Here is a 20,146-nt window from a genome sequence, read left to right as displayed (position 1 = left end):
TCTTCCTCCTTAGTCATAGAAATAAGTTCTTCCTGAGTGGATCTCCACCCACACAGTCAGGAAACAATTGCTTCCCACATCCATCACTTCTGCCTCCACATTATCATGTTTCAAAGGTTTTCCAATTAATCCTGTGGAAGCTAGAATCATTCCTAATTATAATCCTGTTAGGCCTCTTTATTTCTTGATGTGCTTGTTAATTCATGTCCACCCGCAACAGTCTGTAACATAGTGCTATTATCAGCTCTTTTGTCTTTAAAAGCCTCTGTCTACCATTTTGACTAAGATTGATTAACTGCACTTTGTTGAAATCGATCATTTTGGATTAAAAAAAATCTATCCTGTATATTTCTTCTGGCTACTTTTGCATGATTTCACTGCCTCCCCCACCCTCACCCCAATTAATCAATCAGCCATCCTGGTTGCTTTTTCCTTTTAGGCTTCCTTTCTCTTGCTTTTTCTTTTTAAAGAACTGTCTATCTTGATCTCTTTATTTCTTCTGCCCTCCCATGGACAACACCGCTCCAATGGAAACTGAATTGCAGGAGGCAGTGGAATAAATTCTCCTTTAGCATCTGACCAGACATTACTCTCATTTCCTTTTTCACAGAATGAGAAGGATATTCCTTCTACTTGACAATCCTGTCCTTATGCAGTTTTGGGGGTGAAATTCTTGATGATTGACTGCCAGGCATTTTACAGTGACAGTGTAACATACTCCTTATTTATAGCCTCAGACTCTGAATTCTCGTCTTAACCATAGATACCAAGATTCTTTTGGGCATACTAGTTAACATTTTCTTTTCTTTTCCTAGGTACTGACTTTAACATAGAGAGCTTACCTCTGCCTCGGAAAGCCCATCATGAATGGGCCCTTTTTCATGAAGAGTCCCCAAAAAACAATTATAAGCTCTTTCATAAACCAGTTATCACCTTGTTCAATTACACTGCCACCTTCAGCCGGCATTCCCACTTGCCACTGACTACCCAATACCTGGAGGGTGTGGAAGTCCTGAAGTCACTCCGATACTTGGTTCCTTTGCAGTCCAAAAACAACCTAAGGAAACGACTTGCTCCACTGGTGTACGTACAGTCAGACTGTGACCCACCATCAGACAGGGACAGCTATGTTCGTGAGCTGATGACCTACATTGAGGTTGATTCCTATGGTGAGTGTTTACGAAACAAAGATCTCCCTCAGCAGCTGAAAAATCCAGCCTCCATGGATGCCGATGGCTTTTATAGGATTATTGCACAGTATAAGTTTATCCTTGCTTTTGAGAATGCAGTTTGTGATGACTACATCACCGAGAAGTTCTGGAGACCACTGAAACTGGGGGTTGTCCCTGTCTATTACGGATCCCCCAGCATTGCAGACTGGCTTCCAAGTAACAGAAGTGCTATTCTTGTATCAGAATTTTCTCACCCCAGAGAACTGGCGAGTTACATCAGACAACTGGATTACGATGACAGATTGTATGAGGCCTATGTAGAATGGAAGCTGAAGGGTGAGATCTCTAATCAGCGGCTTCTGGCCACTCTCAGGGAAAGGAAGTGGGGAGTGCAAGACATCAATCAGGACAATTACATCGATGCATTTGAGTGTATGGTGTGCAGCAAAGTGTGGGATAACATTAGGCTACAGGAAAAGGTAAGTGCATCAAGATCTGGCAAAGGGGTGCTAGGCTGGTCATTTCTAGGATCTCTGCCATTTCTCAATGCGCTGCCCTTCTTTCTGTGGCTGCTGCCCATCACTGTTCTTCATTCCTAGCAGGAGGCTGAGATCTTTAAAAAGGTTGAATATTTCATTAATATCTTTGGGATTGGTATGAAGTTTACAAGTCATGTCCTTAGAAACCAACTCAAATGAAGCAAAACAAAATGAAACAAAAACAAACAAGTCATGTCTTTTTTCCTGAAGTCCTTCAATTTTCTGGAAGACCCCTGTATTGCAGATGCTGGGGCCTCCAGAAGGAGGGAAAAAGCCTTAAAAAAAAAATGGCAAGTACAGTGTCACACACCTATAATCCCAGTGACTTGGGAAGTGAGGCAGGAGAATTACAAGTTTGAGGCCAGCCTCAGCAACTTAGAGAGACCTTTTCTCATACTAAAAAAGAGGTGAGGATTTAGCTCAGTGGTAAAGTATCCCTGGGTTTAATTCCAGTGTAAAAATGAAAAAATAAGTTCTGCATATCAGCCACATATTGATCCTTTCACCTTTTCATTGATACTATGACGAAGGATTATGGTGATTTCTGCCAGACCCTTTAATTCACGGTCCCCAGTCTGCCATCCTGAAACTCATTTTCATTTCCTGAACCCCATTCTTGCTTTTTTTCTTTTGGGCACACATATATCTTAATACAGATTGAGTATCTTTTATCTGAAGTGCTTGGGACCAGAAGTATTTCAGATTTTGGAGTTTTTCAGGTTTTGAAATGTTTACATAGACTTTACCAGTTGAACATCTTTAATCTAAAAATCCAAAATCTGAAATATTCCAAAATATGAAAAGTTGTGAACATTGTGTTGGTGTTAAAAAAAAAAACACTTTAGATTTTGGAGTATTTCAGATTTTAGATTTTTGGGTTAGGGATGCTCAACCCATATGCAGAGAGACTATTCAAATAGTGATGGAGATAATTCTTGAAAGTCTTCGTTTTTTAAAAATTATTGTAAAGTTCTTAGTAATGTATTTAAGTTTCTTGCCATTTGTTTACTTATTTACAATGTGAATGGTTATACATAACTGTATTTGTTAAAATGAAGTTTGTTGAAAGAAATAGAAGGATGAGATTTAACTTCTCATGAAACTTCGAAGAAATGAGATGGCTCACACATACCAGTTGCTTATCATCCATCATCCTCTTGCCTGATTCCCATCTATACATAATGTCTTATCTAAATTCTCTGAAGGCAAACAATTTTTGTTAAATATTTAAATGTTTATTTTGACCGTCATATTAATTTCAGGTGAGACAAAACCTGAACAGTGTGTAAGATTATTTTTCTGTATTGTGTGTATACTATACAGGGAATTTCACATACTAAATCTGTGTATTGTTGTATGTGTGTGTGTGTGTGTGTGATAAAACACACATTCTTTTGTCTGGCCTTATGAAATACATTTTAACTCATAAAATCATTTATTTTATGTTATGTATCTTGGTCAGTAACAGGAACACTAAGAATTAAGTATTGTATCCTGCTTTCTGATGATTTCCTTTATGTGTAATTTATAGGGTTACAGCACAGGAAAAAATAAGATACACCACACACACACACACAGACACACAGACACAGACACACACACACACACACACACACACAGCTACATAAGTACACCAGAGTAGTCACACATTAATTGTCCCATGCTATACCAATTATGTAATTCTCAAAATATAAAGTCAGATAATAAAATTTCGGAAGGTGAAGATTTGCTTAGACTATCTTGTGGATTACATTCACAGAAAACTGCAAGAACTGTGCAAATCCTGACTGTTTCCCTGCCTCAGAGAAGCCTTCTAGGAATGATTATTGGGCACCAGGAGAGGGGATATGATGATACTGGTAAATAAAAAGTTATAGGAGATTACATACATTCATGCTTTTCTAATGGAAAAACAGCTGATTGTGGTATTTCAGATTGCCCAAGGTGGCACAATTGAATATCCTTCGCTTTGGACTTACCGAGGACGAACAGAAGAGATAGCTCTTATTCCAGAGAGGTGGTCAGCAAAGGTGCTTAGAAGCCTTTGCTTACATTTCAGTGAATTAGTTACATTTCTAAAAAGCAATTATCCTCATTAGTGAAAAGTGGAACAAACATGCCATTAAAGTACATTAAAGGATACTAGACCAGTTGTTTTCATTTGCCTTTATTTTATAATATTTGTTATAGTTTACATGTGGCATGACTCAAACTACTTAAGTGTAAGTTTCTTCATTTTTTTTTTGTCTTTCAGCCAAAGAAGAGCTAAAAGACAGTTTGATTTCCTTTCTTGATGATTTTTATCTTGCAGTAGATAATAGTTTGAATTGTTATGTTTAGAGGTATAAAGTACTGTTACAATATCATATGCATTTCCCATTCCTTTACTTTGCTTCTCCTCTTCTTAACCTCCCATATACAGAATCTTGTAGTATAACAAATCTTGTGGTGCAAAACAACATATGTCATCTCAGTTTCTGTGGATCAGGATTCTGGTCATGGCATAGCTGGGTTCTGTACAAGTCTCCAATCAAGGTGTCATTCAGGGCTGTATTCTCATCTGGGTATTTGTTTCTTAACTTGTGCCTTTTAGCAAATTCAGTTTTGTTTTTTTTTTAATTAAAAAAATTTTCTTTTTCTGGCACTGGGGATTGAACTCAAGGGCACTTGACCACTGTGCCACATCCCCAGCCCTATTTTGTATTTTATTTAGAGACAGGGTCTCACTGAGTTGCTTAGCGCTTCACAGTTGCTGAGGCTGCCTTTGAACTCACGATTCTCCTATCTCAGCCTCCCAAGCCACTGGGATTACAGGCAGGCGCCACTGCACCTGGCAGCAGATTCAGTTTCTTGAGACTTAGTTTGAGACCTTGGTTTCTTGCTGATAGAAAGTTGGAGGCTGCTCTCAGCTCCTAGAGGCCACCCACAGTTCCTTGCCATGTGAGCTTCTGCAACATGGCTGCTTATTCCTCAAAGCCAGCAAGGAAGCCAGAGACTCCAGAAAGACCAGTGTACTCTCATGTACATAATCATATATTTGTAATAACATTACCTTTGCTATATTTTATAGAGTAGAAACAAGTAAGAAGGAATCACTTAAGATGCTGTATGTTGCGTGATCATATCTACCCCAAATTCATATGTTGAGACCCTGACCCTCAAAATGTGATTACGTTTGTAGGTGGGGCCTTCAGGAAATAATTAGAGCATGAATGTGGAGCCCTCATGAGTGGGTCTCTTGCCTTGAAGGATACAGCAAAGATACACAGATGGCCATCTGTGAACCAAGAAGAAGGCCCATCCTAGACAACAAAATTTCTGGTGCCTTGGTCTTATACTTCCCAGCCACCCTGTTTTGTTACAGCAGCTAAATAGAGTAAGAGCCAAGGATAGGAGATTACACAGGTGTTAATACCAGGACACAGGGATCATGGGGGACCATACTCAATTTCTGAAGTAAGGACCTACCAACATTTACTTATTTGTTTACCTGTTGGTAGACATTTGAGTTGTTTCTAGTTTTTAGCTGTATAAATAAAGGTGCTATGAACATTCGTACATATGCTCTAACAGCGTGGATGTTTAAGACATATGTTTTCAGTTCTTTTCTGTAAATATCTAGGACTATAATGGCTAGGCTGTATGGTAGATGTATATTTAACATTTAGAGAAACTCCCAGATTGGTTTCCACTTTCTTTTTGTCCCACATTCTCACCAGCATTTTTTGAGAGTTCCACCTGGTTCAGTCAGACTTTCAATTTCTGACTTTTTAGTGGGTACATAATGGTATCTCACTGGGGTTAATTTATATGTCTTTAATGACTGATGATATTGACGATTTTTTTTTTTTTGGTATTGGGGTTTGAACCCGGTGTGCTTAACCACTGAGCCACAACCCCAGCCCTTTTAAAATATTTTATTGGAGACAGAGTCTCGCTGAGTTGCTAAGTGACTAAGTTGCTGAAACTGACTTTGAAATTGTGATTTTTCTGCCTCAGCCTCCTGAGCCACTGGGATTACAGGGGTGCACCACTGTGCTTGGCTTTATTGAACATTTTCAATTGCTTGTTTGCTATGGAGATCTTTGACGGGGTATCCTAAGACTTATCCTTGCTTTTAAAACATTTGGTTGTGTGTGTTGTTATTATTGAATTTTAAGAAGTCTTTACATATTTCTAATACAGAATGATTTTTAATTATAAGGTTACAAGTGCTGTGTTTTATTCCAGCCTGTAGATTGCCTTTTCATTTTTTTCTTTTTTAAAAAGAATATTTATTTTTTAGTTTTAGGTGGATACAATATCTTTATTTTATATTTACGTGGTGCTGGGGATCGAACCCAGTGCCTCATGCATGCTAGGCGAGCAGTCCACCACTGAGCCACAACCCCAGTCCATCTTTTTCTTTTCTTATAGTGTCTTTTGAAGTGTGAAGTTTTAAATTTTGATGAAGCCCAACCTATGCTTCTTTTTTCATTCATTTTGTGTTCTGCGTAGAAAAATCTTTGTTTAGCCCAGATTCACTAAGAATTGTTTCTGTTTTTTCTAGAAATTTTATAGTTTTAACTTTTTCATTTATGCTATGACCCACTTAGAATAAATTTTTATAATGCAGAATGAGGCAAGAGTTGAGATTCATTTATTTGGATATCCATTTGTAGCAGAATAATTTGCTGGAAATGTTATACTTTACTGATTGAATGACCTTGGCTTCTTTTTCAGTAATCAATTGTCCATATATTTTTGTGTTAATTTCTGGGCTTATCAATATGTCTGTATTTATGCCAGGACCACCTATCTTAATTACTCTAGCTTGACGAAAAGTCTTTATGAAAAGCTTTTTGAAAGATCCTTTTGAAAAGTCTTCCAACTTTGTTCTTTCTAAAAATTATTTTCACAATTTTGGGTCTTTTGATTTCCACAAAAATTTTAGATACATTTTGTCAATTTCTACAAAAATCTTGGTGGCATTTTTATTGCCATTATGTTGAATCTATATATCAGTTTGGGGAGAATTGACAATGAGACAGTTAATCCATACACATGTAAATCTATCATAGTATTTAGGTCTCTAATTTCTCTGGACAGTATTTTATTGTGTCTGGTATACATATTTTGTAACTCATGAGTTACCCTAAGTAACTCATGTATGTATATATGTTTATTTTTGTTAAAACACAAACAAATCTCTTTTTTCCATATTTTTATTGGTGCATTATACTTGTACACAACAACGGGATCTCTTGTTACGTATTTGTACATGCACACAATATAACAATATAATTTGGCCAATAAGATTCCCCAGTGTTTCTCCTTTCCCTCCCCTATTCCCTTCCTCTGGTCCCTTTCTTCTATTCTGTTGATCTCCCTTTCATTTCATGAGATTCTTGACCCCTCACCTTTCTTTTCCTTTTTCCTGTCTAGCTTTCACATATGAGAGAAAACACATAACCGTTGACCTTTCAATTTGACTTATTTCACTTAACATAATGTTCCCAAGTTCCATCTTTTTCTTGCAGATGAGATAATTTTATTTAATTTTGATTGAATAAAACTCCATTTTTTTTGTATATATATATATATATATATATGTATATCACATTTTCTTTATCTGTTTAGCCATTGATGGACATATAGGCTAGTTTCATAGTATGGCTATTGTGAATTGTGCTGCTATAAACATGGGTGTGCATGTATCACTAGAGTAAGATAACTTTAATTTTTTATGATAAATACTGAGGAGTGATGTGACTGGATTATATGGTGAGTCCATTCCTAGTCATTGAGGAACCTCCTTACTGATTTCCATAATGGTTATACTAATTCACAATGCCACCAACAGTATAAAAGTGTTCCTTTTTCTCCACATTCTCCTCAGCATTTATTATTGATAGTATTCTTGCTGACTGCCATTCTGACTGAGGTCTTAGGGAAATTTTGATATGCATTTCCCTACTTGCTAATGATGTGGAACTTTTTTTTCATATAGCCATTGGCCATTTGTATTTCTGTTTTTGAGATGTGTTTGTTTAGTTCATTTGCCCAATTCATAATTGGTTGCTTGTTTTTTTGCTGTGTTTTTTTTTACCTTTATTTTATCTATTTATTTTTATGTGGTGCTGAGGGTTGAACCCAGTGCCTCACATATACTAGGCAAGTTCTCTACCACTGAGCCACAACCCCAGCCCCAGGTGTTAAGTATTTTGAGTTCTTTATATATTCTGGATATTAATACTCTGTCAGAAGAGTAGCTAGCAAAAATTTTTCTCCAATTAGGTAGGTTCTGTCTTCACATTCCTAATGTTTCTTTTGCTGTGCAGAAACTTTTTAATTTGATGCTGTCCCATTTATTAACTCTTGGCATTATTTCCTGAGCTTTAGGAGTCCTATTGGAAAAGTCATTGCCTGTGACAATATGTTGAAATGTTGACCCTAGAAGAAAACTTCTAGGAGTTGTATAGTTTCTGGTTTAATTTTCAGGTCTTTAATCCATTTTGAGTTGATTTCTTTTTTCAGTTCTGTTAATATTTGCTTCAAGTGTCTTCAAGCTCTGTTATTAGGTAAATAAATATTTAGTAATTTTGTGTCTTCTACATGAATTGACTTATTTATCATTTTGCTCTTCTAATCTCCTTCAAGGGAGGTGCTGGCTTGGTTGCAAGTGTTCTGTTTGCTGAGTGGAAAAAGAAAGCTATGTCTGCCAGCATTCAGAACTGAAAGTTGTGCATTACACCTTGTATCTTGAGTATATGTTAATAGCTTAGATTTTTCTCCATACATACCCAGATATAGCCTGAGCAGGAGGCTTATGTACTATTATTTTATTAATGAGTATAATCCCAGTAAGCCAGAGTAAAGGCCAAGGAGGGTAAAGCAGGGAAGGAGTTAACACAAAGATACCTTAATTGTCCTAGCCACTACTAAGTGTGACTGATTGCTTTATCTATAGAAATGTGCTTCCCCAAATCTAAATACTTTCTTAATGCTTGTAGGAAGACTGTAGAGAGAATTGATCCACTGGTTCTATGACCCCTTGGTCATAGGTTTGTCCCATGGTGTGTTAACTTCCCTACGCTCTGGATGTACATGTATGCATGTCAGCTTCCTATGTGATCTCAAAGCAATATCAGCGTGGAAGTCTTGGGGTAGGAAATGAAAGGCATTGGTGCAGGTAATAGCCAGTGTTCTTTCAGGTCATGTCTATGTGAAATCTGTCAAGCATATGTAGAAATGGAATGAGAGTCCATTTATGCTGAGGGGATTTGAAATGATGAAATGAAAAGTATCTAATATCATCCATTCTTGATATCACCCAGATTCCCTTATCTTTCCTCTGTGTCCAGGTCTCATACTATAGTATTTAATAATGATAGGAGGGGAGATTATCATTTTTTTTCCCTGAGTAAGGAAGTATAAGTCCAGTTGGTCAGCCCAGCTCTCTGAAAGACTTTGGACAAGAGGGTTAATGAAATAAGGTTTAGACCTCATTGCTGCAGGTGACCCAAAGTCAATAACCGATATGCATCCTTTTCCTGTTTCACAACCCATTCTTTATTTCCTTCACTATTGGCCAGTAACTTTGAATCGTTTGGATTGCTTGCCTTTGGTGACCAGACTTTCTTCCCATAGGAATCTGTAGTTGCCTTGCCCCTCTTAGGCAGTGATTACTGCAATTACACTTTCACATTGGATATGAAATTCATTTGTGTATGGACACTGCCCAGTCCTGGATATGCCCAGTTTACTTCCATTGTATAGCTGCAACATTAGCTAATTATTAGTCCATTATTACCACCACTACAGAAATTTCTTTATTTTTCCTGCTAATCCATTGCTATTAAGGACTCAAAGTGACCAGGGAGTAGTTGTAGTTCTGTAGATTCAAGTTCAGTGGAAACCTTCCTATGCTCCTAGTGGAAAAGATTCCAATTTCCCACTCTACCTGGGAACCCAGAAAAGACTCAAGTTGCAGGAATAAAAAACACAAAATAAGCAAATGGGTCAAAGAATTATGGTGAGGTTAGTCAATCCTATTTCAACTGGGGGTTTCCTAGAACTATTTTGTCTAGCTGCTTGGAATACAATACCAGATATCAACTACTGGTTTAATAAACCCATAAAGTATTATCCTTGCACTGTTACTTATGCTGAGTTACTAAAAGACTATTCTGACTTCTTCTTAGTGATGGGGTCACTAACGTGAAAGAAATAAATCCTGTGCTCAGGGTCATACTGCATGTTGTTAGCTGTCAGTTGTCCATTGATATCTCCTTCAATATACAGTGGGTTCTTAGGTTGTCTTAGTGTTTACAAGTTACCATGTTGCTAAAGAAGCTATTCTGTAACCCCTGGATGGTCAGTGTTGGCAGAATTTGGGCAGGGGGTGGAAATTAAGTCAAATATGTATCTAAAGTAGGTGTCAATTTCAGCAAAGACAAATTTCTGCTCCTTCTGGGTGAAAGGATTTTAGTCAGTAAGAAGCTAGATGGTCTCCTTCAAAGAATGGTGCCATATCTAAAGTTCATAGCATTGATCGTTGTTGCTGGTAGGCAAGGTATTAAAAAAATGGCAGTAATGAATTCTGCCTTCATGTTTGGGAGCTGAAGCTTTTTGGTTCATGCATAACCTGCATCATTGCAATCATGTCTTCTTGGTTCGTGGGCCAAAGAACAGTAATGGGTAACAGCATGGAAGCTGGGTGACATCCAAGACAAACCATATTATCAACCTGCTTGTTAAGAGCTTCTTGTCAGTGGACACTTATTTGTGGTCATTAATATCAGATATTGGTTGGAGTAGTGTTGGTCTTACATAGATAGCACATTCAGTAGGGCAGTGGTAGTTGGTTCACTATTAGGTTAAGGTCATAATATATGCCATCTTCAGCCATGATTTAACTTGTTTTTGTCAAGAGTAAGAAAAGTAAATTAAAAGGGGGTGAGTGGGGATCATGAGGACAAGCCCTCAGTCTGATACAGGTGTTGATCTCTGAAGTTTTCCCCAAGGATATGGTATAGCTTCAGTCAGCATCCTGACTAAAGGGGGCAGTTTGAAGGTTTTTGTCATGATTTTTTTCTTAGACCCTCAGATTAAGGAATTTATATGAAGTTTCCCCCAGCTGCTAAGTACAACTTCCCCACATACTCACTCAGGAACCAAGGAAATAAACACAAGGTGTATTTGTAGAAGCATTGGAGCTACTAGGCGTAGGCAACAACTTCATTTATCATCAGGTCACGATGTGCTCCTACTCTAAACAGAGGGTCATGGTGCAGTTTTGAGCCTCTGGCAACTGTCAGCTTCAGACCCTGTATCCAGCAGTCTTTGAAAATCTCAATATTCTGCTTTTCTTCTCAAATGAATAATGAACTGCAGCAATGGACCTTTCAGCCAGTGGCTCTGCTCTGTGACCTAATTTTAGTTTTTGAAACAGTGAGTTCCATTGTGGTAACTACCATTCATTTTCTCTTCATGATTTATCCCTTTTGGTTATACAATCTGAGTAACTTAGTTACTTTGACCACCATCTATCTCACCTGCAGAACTGCTACAAATCCTGTGAGTGAGGCAACTCTAGTGTGGCATTCCTAATCATTATGGTACTTTCCCTGATGGTCAAGTGCTGATACCTGATTTTGGAGCTTGCTTTAAAAAAAATATTTATTTATATATATATATATATGTATATTTTTTTTTTTTTAATTTTATTTTTAGAGACTCTGTTTCTAGAGGCACACTGATAAAAAGTGTCAGTCCTTCTCTCTTCTCTCATGTCAGTCATTCTTCCCATACTGAAGTTGTAAAGTGTCCTCTTGAGTTCTCAGTGTCCTTTGGGTTGGTTCTCAGTCTTACGTAGTAAATCCATCCTAACTTTTCCAGCTCCTGAGCTTTCTTACCATCTTCCTGATATTATGCCGAGCAAGCTTTGCCATTTCGGTCTCATTTACAGTACACCCTCATCATGTCCCAGTTTCAAGGAGACATTCAACAAATCATTAGGACCAGCTTCAGGTCCTACTTCTTGCCAGAGTATTGTATTTCATATCATAAGTGTGTCTCTCTAGGTCCATAAAGTTTTTCCTATTTATCCTCATATTTCTCTCACTCTGATCCAAATGCCTCAAGATATACCCTGCATATGCTTCCCCAGTTCTTGGCAGTGTGTTCTAGCCAGAGCTTCCAGGGGCTTTTTGGGTTTATGAGTTATTTCTCCTTAGAGCAGGCCCTGCATTTTTCACTCATGTGCAAAGTGAAAGGTGATATCCTTATTGGTTTTAGTGGTTATTTACCACCAGTAGTGGGGCTTTTATTGTCATCAGTTGAATAATACCTTTTAGGGCCACTCCTAGCACCAACACTTTTAACCTGGGTTCCACAAAAGACAAAGGGAAGCAGCGGCATATGTGCTGTGATTATATTATGAAGTGTAATCCTGTAGAGATGGAGGGAGGAAGAGGTGAGTGAAGCAGTGAAGGAGGAGGGGCAAATATAAGGATGTGACTGAGCTGAGTGCTTTTAAATGGGACGAATGGTTAATTATTTCAACCTTCCAATGAGAAGCACATAGAGCATCTCAAGATCAGGGTAAGGGAGGGGGGTGAATTTATCCATTGACTCTAATCTTCTGTAAGTAAAAATTTTTCCAACTGGGCTTAAATCCCACTTACTTTTGGCTTGCACTTGGGTGATCAGTTGCTGAGAAGAGTTCATAGTGACATCGGCAGTTAAATCTTAGGGCAGGAAAGGAGTCACATGGAAGAAGCTGAGGTGTGCAATTGTCCAGGGCCATGAATAGCCCAAACTGTTCTGGCTGAGATGGTTCAGGCACCTAAGAGGTGTCTGCTAGAGTAGAGTGCCCTCACCTTCAACTATGCCCCACTCTCCCTAAACCTAATGACCCACCGTACAAGATTCTTAGAGATACCTGACTTGGTGGGATAGGGGAGCATCAGTTTCTTGTTTGTGCAGAGTGATTCATGACTTCTATTGCTTCTTGCCAAAACAAGTGCCTTTTCTGGTTTTAGCCCCTGCTTTTTACTCACTTCCAGAGTTTTCTTATGTCACTAAATTCTAGAATTTCTTGGGCCCATTGTAGTGTTCAGAGTTGCTTTTCTGCTTCTTAGAACTTTCTCCGATCAACTAAGTCATTGATTTTGCCATTTCCAAAATTTTGTTACTCTTTCTCCACCATTTTGTCTTTCCTTGTGAGATTATGTCATATTAGAAAACTCCTTACTCTCATTATTAAAATGTATGTTTAGTCAATCTTTTTTTTTTTTTTTTTTTTTTTTAAATCTGGAAGTCTCCACTCATTTATTGAATAGACTATTGAGAAACATTTTCATTGAGGATATGCTCTTTTTCTGACATTATTTGGGTAGACAATAAAATACATGGTCCCTGTCATAGATAGGTCTTACAGTTTAGACAGATATTATTAAATAGCAATAGAAATGATCTTTGATGGGAGGGAAAGGTTTTCTGATAGGCGTGAACACTTCTGGTAGAGATTCTACAAGAATCTACCAAAGGACCATCCTAATTACTGTCAGCCGGTTGTTAGTTGTTAGTCCTATTGCCCCAGTGCTCCGACTCTGCATTAACAGCGATTCTGTTAACTTCTGACCAAAGATGATGAACCCTAGAAACAAAAGATGCATTTAGTTGTATTCTCATGTTAAAGCTTTTAGCATCATGTATCCCTAGTACTAAATCACCACTAGGAGTAACAACCTTAAGTGGACACTTGCTGGGAGAGAATGAGCTTCTTTACATTTTCTTTTCTTTGAGCAAACTTTTATCCAATATCTACTCACAGAGTAAAAATTTATGCTTATATCATAGATGTCATTTATTAAAAGTCATCCAATAAACTCCTTGGGTCAAAACTTTTCTTCTTAAGTATTAATGTTTTAAGTAGATGGGATGATTTTGTGAAGTTAGAAGGATAAATGAGGTATGAAATGGGGAGGATTTCTGGGAAAAGTGGATTTAGTGTGACATGACTCTAAAAGATGGATAATTTAGAGGTTTCCTATTTATATTTAAACAGAACAAAGCAGAAAGCCTCTCTTAGGGTTAACAGAACTTACTTTCTAACTGGAGTTTCCTGAAGTAATTTTTCACTGCTTTTTATATTTTAGACGAAATATGTGAAGGAACAGTTCCAAGTGGGAAATTGTCAGTTACATCATGTTTTCTACATATTAACAATCCAGTTCTTTATTTTTGTTATTCTTAGATATACATGACAGTAGAGTGCATTATGACACATTCTACAAATACGGAATACAACTTACTCTAATTAGGATCCCATTCTTGTGGTTGTACATGATGTGGAGTTTCACTGGTGGTGAAATAGGGAAGTTATGTCTGATTTCTGTCCTATCTCATCACCCCCCTTCACTTCATTCCTGTTTGTCTAACCCAATAAACTTCTGTTCTTCCCTCCCCCACCTTATTGTGTGTTAGCATCTACGTATCAGAACATTCACCCTTTGATTTTTTTAGGATTGGCTCATTTCACTTAGCATGATAGTCTGCAGCTCCATCCATTTACTGGCAAAAGTCACAAAGCCATTTTTTTTATGGCTGAATAATATTCCATTGTGTATATATATACCACATTTTCTTTATCCATTCATCTGTTGAAGGGCACTTAGGTTGGTTGGTTCCAGTAGCTTAGCTATTGTGAATTGAGCTGCTACAAACATTGATGTGGCTGTGTCACCATAGTATACTGATTTTAAGTCCTTTGGGTATATGCTGAGGAGTGGGATAACTTTGCTTTGGGAGAATATTGCTTCCATTCCCAGTTTTCTGAGGAATCTCCATACTGCTTTCCATAGTGGTAGCACCAATTTGCAGTTCTACCAGCAATGTGTGAGTGTACCTTTTCCCCACATCCTCACAAAAAGTTATCATTACTTGTATTCTTGATAATTACCATTTTGACTGGAGTGAGATGGAATCTCAGTGTGGTTTTAATTTGTATATCTCTAATTGCTAGAGATGTTGAACAGTCTTTTCATATATTTGTTGACCGTTCTATTTCTTTTTCTGTGAAGTACTTGTTCAGTTCCTTTGTTCATTTATTGATTGGGTTATTTGTTTTTTTTTTTTTTTTTTTGGTGTTAAGTTTTCTGAGTTTTTTTTTATATATCCTGGAGATTAATGCTCTGAGGTGCAGGTGGCAAAGATTTTCTCCTTTTCTGTATGCTCTTTCTTCATATCCTTGTTTGTTTCCTTTGCTGTGAAGAAGCTTTTTTGTTTGATATTATTCTGTTTATTGATTCTTGATTTTACTTCTTGCACTTTAGGAGTCTTGTGGAGGAAGTCAGTTCCTAAGTCGACATGATGAGAAAGTTGGGGGCCTACTTTTTCTTTTGGTAGGTGCAACATCTCTGGTCTAATGCCTAGGTCCTTGATCTACTTTGAGTTTTGTGCAGGGTAAGAGATCAGGGATTCAATTTCATTTGGCTACATGTGGATTTCCAGTTTTCCTAGCACCATTTGTTGAGGAGGCTATCTTTCCTCTATTTTATGTTTATGGCACCTTTGTCTAGTATGAGATAATTGCATTTGTGTGGGTGTTTTTCTGTGTCTTCTCTTCTGTTCCATTGGTCTTCATGTCTGTTTTGGTGCCAGTACCATGCTGTTTTTCTTATAGTAGCTCTGTAGTATAATTTAAGGTCTGGTATTGTGATGTCTCCTGTTTAGCTTTTCTTGCTAAGGATTGCTTTGGCTATTCTGGGTCTCTTATTTTTCCAAATGAATTTCATGACTGTGTTTTCTATTTCTATGAATAGTTGTCATTGAAATTTTAATAGGAATTGCATTAAATCTGTGTAGCGCTTTTGGTAGTGTGGCCATTTGACAATGTTAATTCTGCCTATCCAAGAACATGGGAGATTTTGCCATTTTCTGAGGTCTTCTTCAATTTCTTTCTTTAGTGTTCTGTAGTTTTCATTGTAGATATCTTTTACCTCTTTTGTTATAATGACTCTCAAAATATTTTTTTTTTAGGCTATGGTGAATGGAATAATTTTCCTAATTTCTCTTTCAGTTGATTTATCACTGTTATATAGGAATGCAATTGATTTATGGGTGTTAATTTTGTATCCTGCTACTTTGCTGAATTAATTTATGAGTTCTAGAAGTTTTCCGGTGGAGTTCTTTGGGTCTTCTAAACATAGAATGTCATCAGCAAATGGGGATAGTTTCAGCTCTTCTTTTCTTATTTGTATCCCTTTAATTTCTTTCTCTTTCCTAATTTTTCTGGTTAGAGTTTCAAGGACTACGTTGAACAGAAGTGGTAACAGAGGGCATCCCTGTCTTTTTCCAGTTTTTAGAGGGAATGCTTTCAGTTTTTCTCCATTTAGAATTATGTTGGCCTTGGGTTTAGTATGTATAACTCTTACAATGTTTAGGTATGTTCCTACTATTCCTAGTTTTCTAGTGTTTTGAACTTGAGTGGATGCTGTGTTTTCTCAGATGTTTTTTCCGCTTCTATTGAAATAATCATGTGATTCTTGTCTTTAAGTCTATTGATGTGATGAATTACATTTATTGATTTTCATATGTTCAGCCAACCTTGCATCACTGGGATGAACCCCATTTGATCATGGTACACTATGTTTTTAACATGTTTTTGTATGTGATTTGCTAGTATTTTATTAAGAATTTTTGCATCTATATTCATCAGGGATATTGGTCTGAAGTTTTCTTTCCTTGATGTATCTTTGTCTGGTTTTGGTATCAGGGTGATACTAGCTTCTTAGAATGAGTTTGGAAGGATTTCCTTCTTTTCTAATTCATGGAATGATTTGAGGAGGATTGGTGTGAGTTCTTCCTTGAAGGTCCGATAGAACTTAGCTGAGAATCTGGTCCTGGCCTTTTCTTTCTTGGTAGGTTTTTGATGGCATCTTTTATTGCATGAAATTGATCTGTTTAAATTTTGTATCCTCCTGATTGAATTTCGGCAGTTCCTTATTTTTATTTTTTTCTTTTATCTTTTTAATGTGATGACCTCACAATATTTGATCTCAGAATATTTGATCCTTGCTTTGTATTACATCTCTTGACTGATTTAACTCTTAAGTTCATGCATATTTTTTCACCTTCTCCATTATATTTTTATTCATTTATTCATTTATTTGTATACAGTGCTGAGAATCAAACCCAGTGCCTCACATATGTGAGGTAAGTGCTCTACCACTGAACCATCACCCCAACCCCTCCACTATAATTTTTAACATTAGGTATTTTTAAAGTTCCTGCCTGATAGTGCCATTATCTGAGTCTTTTGATTGTTTTAGCTCTTGACCATTTTAAAAAAATGTGTCTTCTTCTTCTTTTTTTTTTTTTTTTTTTTAACGGATTGCTCAATATCATGCACATGAGTGTAGAGACTGAGGTAAATAGCATTTGTGTGTAGAAATGGGCAGGTTTTCTTTTTTGTCAGGCTGTTAGTGGGTAAGGGAGTTGAGCTAGATTTGAGATTTGTGTTATTACCTTTAGTACTCCACAGGCTTCAAATTTGTTCAGTAATAACATTTATCTAGTAACTAAGCCTTGCTATTACCCATGCTTAGAGTGGGGTCTGGAGTAGTAAAGAGTTTTTTTCTCAGTGTTTATCCTCCACTCTCAACTTTTATTGATTCCTGCATCGCTCCTCTTGCTGTGTAACAGCCGTTTCCTGTTACTTCATGGTAGGTTCATATTGGCAGTATGGCAGGTTTTTGTTGGTAGCCCCAGGTCTAGGCAGGCCCTCAACCCCTAGGTCTCAGTGGTGAAGCTTTCTAGTGTTCCAGCCTCTCCTTCCCATGGCAGCTAAACAGTGTCTTGTGTTTTTGGTTGGATTGGGTGGGAGAGAGTTTTTTGTCCCTCACCAGTGTAGGTCACCTCTGGTATCACTGTAGGATCCTAGGCCCAACATAGTTTCGAACTTTTTCCCAACCAGGAGAGAGGAGTTTTCCTTTGACCCGCCCCCCATTCCCTGCAAATAATAGATTTTTCTCTTGTATCTGGGGGCAGAAGGATTTCTTACTACTCCTTCAGTGGCATAAGGCTTTTTTCACTTTATCAAAGAAGGGTCTGGGGAGGTTGGGAAGACTTATTGAATGTTTCCAAGCAGAAGTTGATTTCCTCCTGCCACTGCACTGTACCAAGGTGGGGAGCCCTTTCCAGTCTTCTCCCCACCCTCATCTTCCTTCTTGGCATTGAATGAGAGGCATGGCAACGAGCTCTTCAGTGAGTTAGAACTTTCCTTTTGCAACTGGCCCTCCCAGCTATGCCAAACTGACAGGGTAGCCGATACTTCACACTTAAGGAAGGGTTAGAATTTTACCTGATTTCTTATTACCTGTTTGTATGGTGACCACAGCTTTCTCCTGTGTTCTGCCAAAGGTGAAGCAGATCATGTATCCAACTCTCCATGGAAGGGTTTCTTACTCTGGGATTCAGTTCTCCAGTAGACTCAATAAAAGTTCAGAATTTGAGGATTATCTGATTTCTTTCCTCATTGTTGAAGAAGGAGCCATATTCTTTTTGGAAGGAAAATCTTTTAAAATCATATTTTAGAAATAGCTTGTTTTTCTTCCCAAGATCTCAGCTAGAAAGGAATACCCAAACTTGGTTATTTCTAAAAGTGCCATAATGATTTCATCAAACACACTTCCTTCAGGTCATATTGTGAAATATTTTTGGCAGAATGTTGGAGTGAAATAGTCCTTTTTATAGGATTCTTTCCTCTGTTATGTCACCTTCAGACGGAACCTTATCCTGCACTGTTGAGTGGAGTCTTCTCAAGTGGCTGGAAATGAAATAGACTGTCATTTCCAATGGTCTCATGTAAACAGTTAGACAGGGTCCGTATTGAGAAGGCCATTGAAGGTTATGTGATGAGTACAGCTGCCTGCTAACTGATGATTCAAATATTGTGAACAAGTTGTGCCCTAATTTGTGCTAAAAATTTTCTAGTGCTGATGATTTTGTTATTATTATTATTTTGGGGATACTGGTTATTGAACTAGGGGACACTCGACCACTGAGCCACATCCCCAGCCCTATTTTGTATTTTATTTAGAGACTGTCTCACTGAGTTGCTTAGCACCTTTTGCTGAGGCTGGCTTTGAACTCACTATCCTCCTGCCTCAGCTGTTGGAGCCACTGGGAGTATAGGCATGCACCACCACACCTTGTGATTTCATTATTTTTAAGACAGCTTATTTTATCATTTGCCAGCTTGGACAGTTACATGGTTCTTTATTTTGAACCCCAGCTTCCCCTTTCATAGTTCTTAGCTGCTTGCACCCGATTCTTCAGTTTAGCAGGATACTGCCTGACTGCCTTTGTACTTACCAGTCAATAAAGATGAACAATGTCTTCTCAAAGTTGTTTTTGGTAATCACCTTGGGCTCTCCTTACTCGATTCTGTTCTGCTCTACTAGCTTCCAATGAAGAGATATTTGGGAGAGTATATAAAAATGTCTTCATTCCACTATAACATTTAAGCAATAATTTGAGCGTAAACTATGAAAATAGACCAATTTTCTAAGAATTTTGAAGGCATTTTGCAGTGCCTTTCAAAAGCTTTTTTTAAAAATAATTTGTTTACAGAAGATTAAAAAGAAAGCTCCAAGTTCTGTGTACACTTCACCTGGCTTCTAATGTTAATGTTTTACATAATCATGGTACATTTTTCAACAACAATTAATTTTGGTTAAGCTATAAACTTTAGTCATTGTTCATCATATTTTCCTAATAGACTTTGTCTCTTCCAGGACCATATCCCGGTTCTAGGTTGTATTTAGCCATCATCTGTCCTTAGTCTCCTTCAATCTGTGATCTCTACGTTCCTTATTTTTAATGACTTTTGAACAGTGTTGGTCATAATTCTATAAAATAGCCCTTCATGTGGTTTGTCTAATGTTTTCTTTCTCAAGTTCACACTTGGGTTATAGATTTTGGGAAATAATACTAAAGAAGAGAAAACATCCTCATTGTATCTCATCTCAGCGGGTTGCATGATAGCCACATGACATTACTGGTAGTATTAACTTTATTAAGGCTGGTGTCTACTGGTTTTTTCTACTATGAAAAACTGACTTTCATTTTTTTCACTTAATGAATCACTAGGTCCAGCCCAGATTCAAAGGGAGAGGAATTAAACTTTTATCTCCTTAAGAGAGAAATACAAATAATTAGTGGACATGTGTAAAAAGTACCAGACCACCAGAGTAATTAAAAGTACTTTTGGTGAAATATTTTGAAGATATGCAGCTATCCTTTTTCTCCATAGTTTTAGTTTTATTCACTAAACTTTGCATTCATCAGTGAATCTCACCATTGATTCTTAACTTCCCGTATTGCTACCAGGAAATCCAAAACCATCCTAACTTCTGGTCCTTGAATTAGGCTTGTCCTACCAGAGAG

The 20,146-nt window shown here is 37.4% G+C and overlaps 1 protein-coding gene across 5 annotated transcripts in view; it reads left to right on the top strand.

The window, feature by feature from the left end:
• Positions 1–20,146, top strand: part of Fut10 (fucosyltransferase 10) — a 103,291-nt gene that overhangs the window by 72,988 nt on the left and 10,157 nt on the right. For all 5 annotated transcript variants that reach the window (XM_058582322.1, XM_046453318.2, XM_046453320.2 and 2 more), the window contains exon 4: positions 816–1,651. In XM_058582322.1, coding sequence (XP_058438305.1) covers positions 816–1,651 — 836 coding nt within the window. The remainder of the gene's footprint in view (positions 1–815; positions 1,652–20,146) is intronic.

Source organism: Marmota monax, unplaced genomic scaffold (assembly GCF_021218885.2).
Source record: "Marmota monax isolate L192 unplaced genomic scaffold, Marmota_monax_Labrador192_F-V1.1 WCK01_AAM20220418_F8-fsc00117, whole genome shotgun sequence".
NCBI lineage: Eukaryota > Metazoa > Chordata > Mammalia > Rodentia > Sciuridae > Marmota > Marmota monax.
Note: the sequence above shows the minus strand (reverse complement) of the source record. Positions and strands in the feature narration are given on the sequence as shown.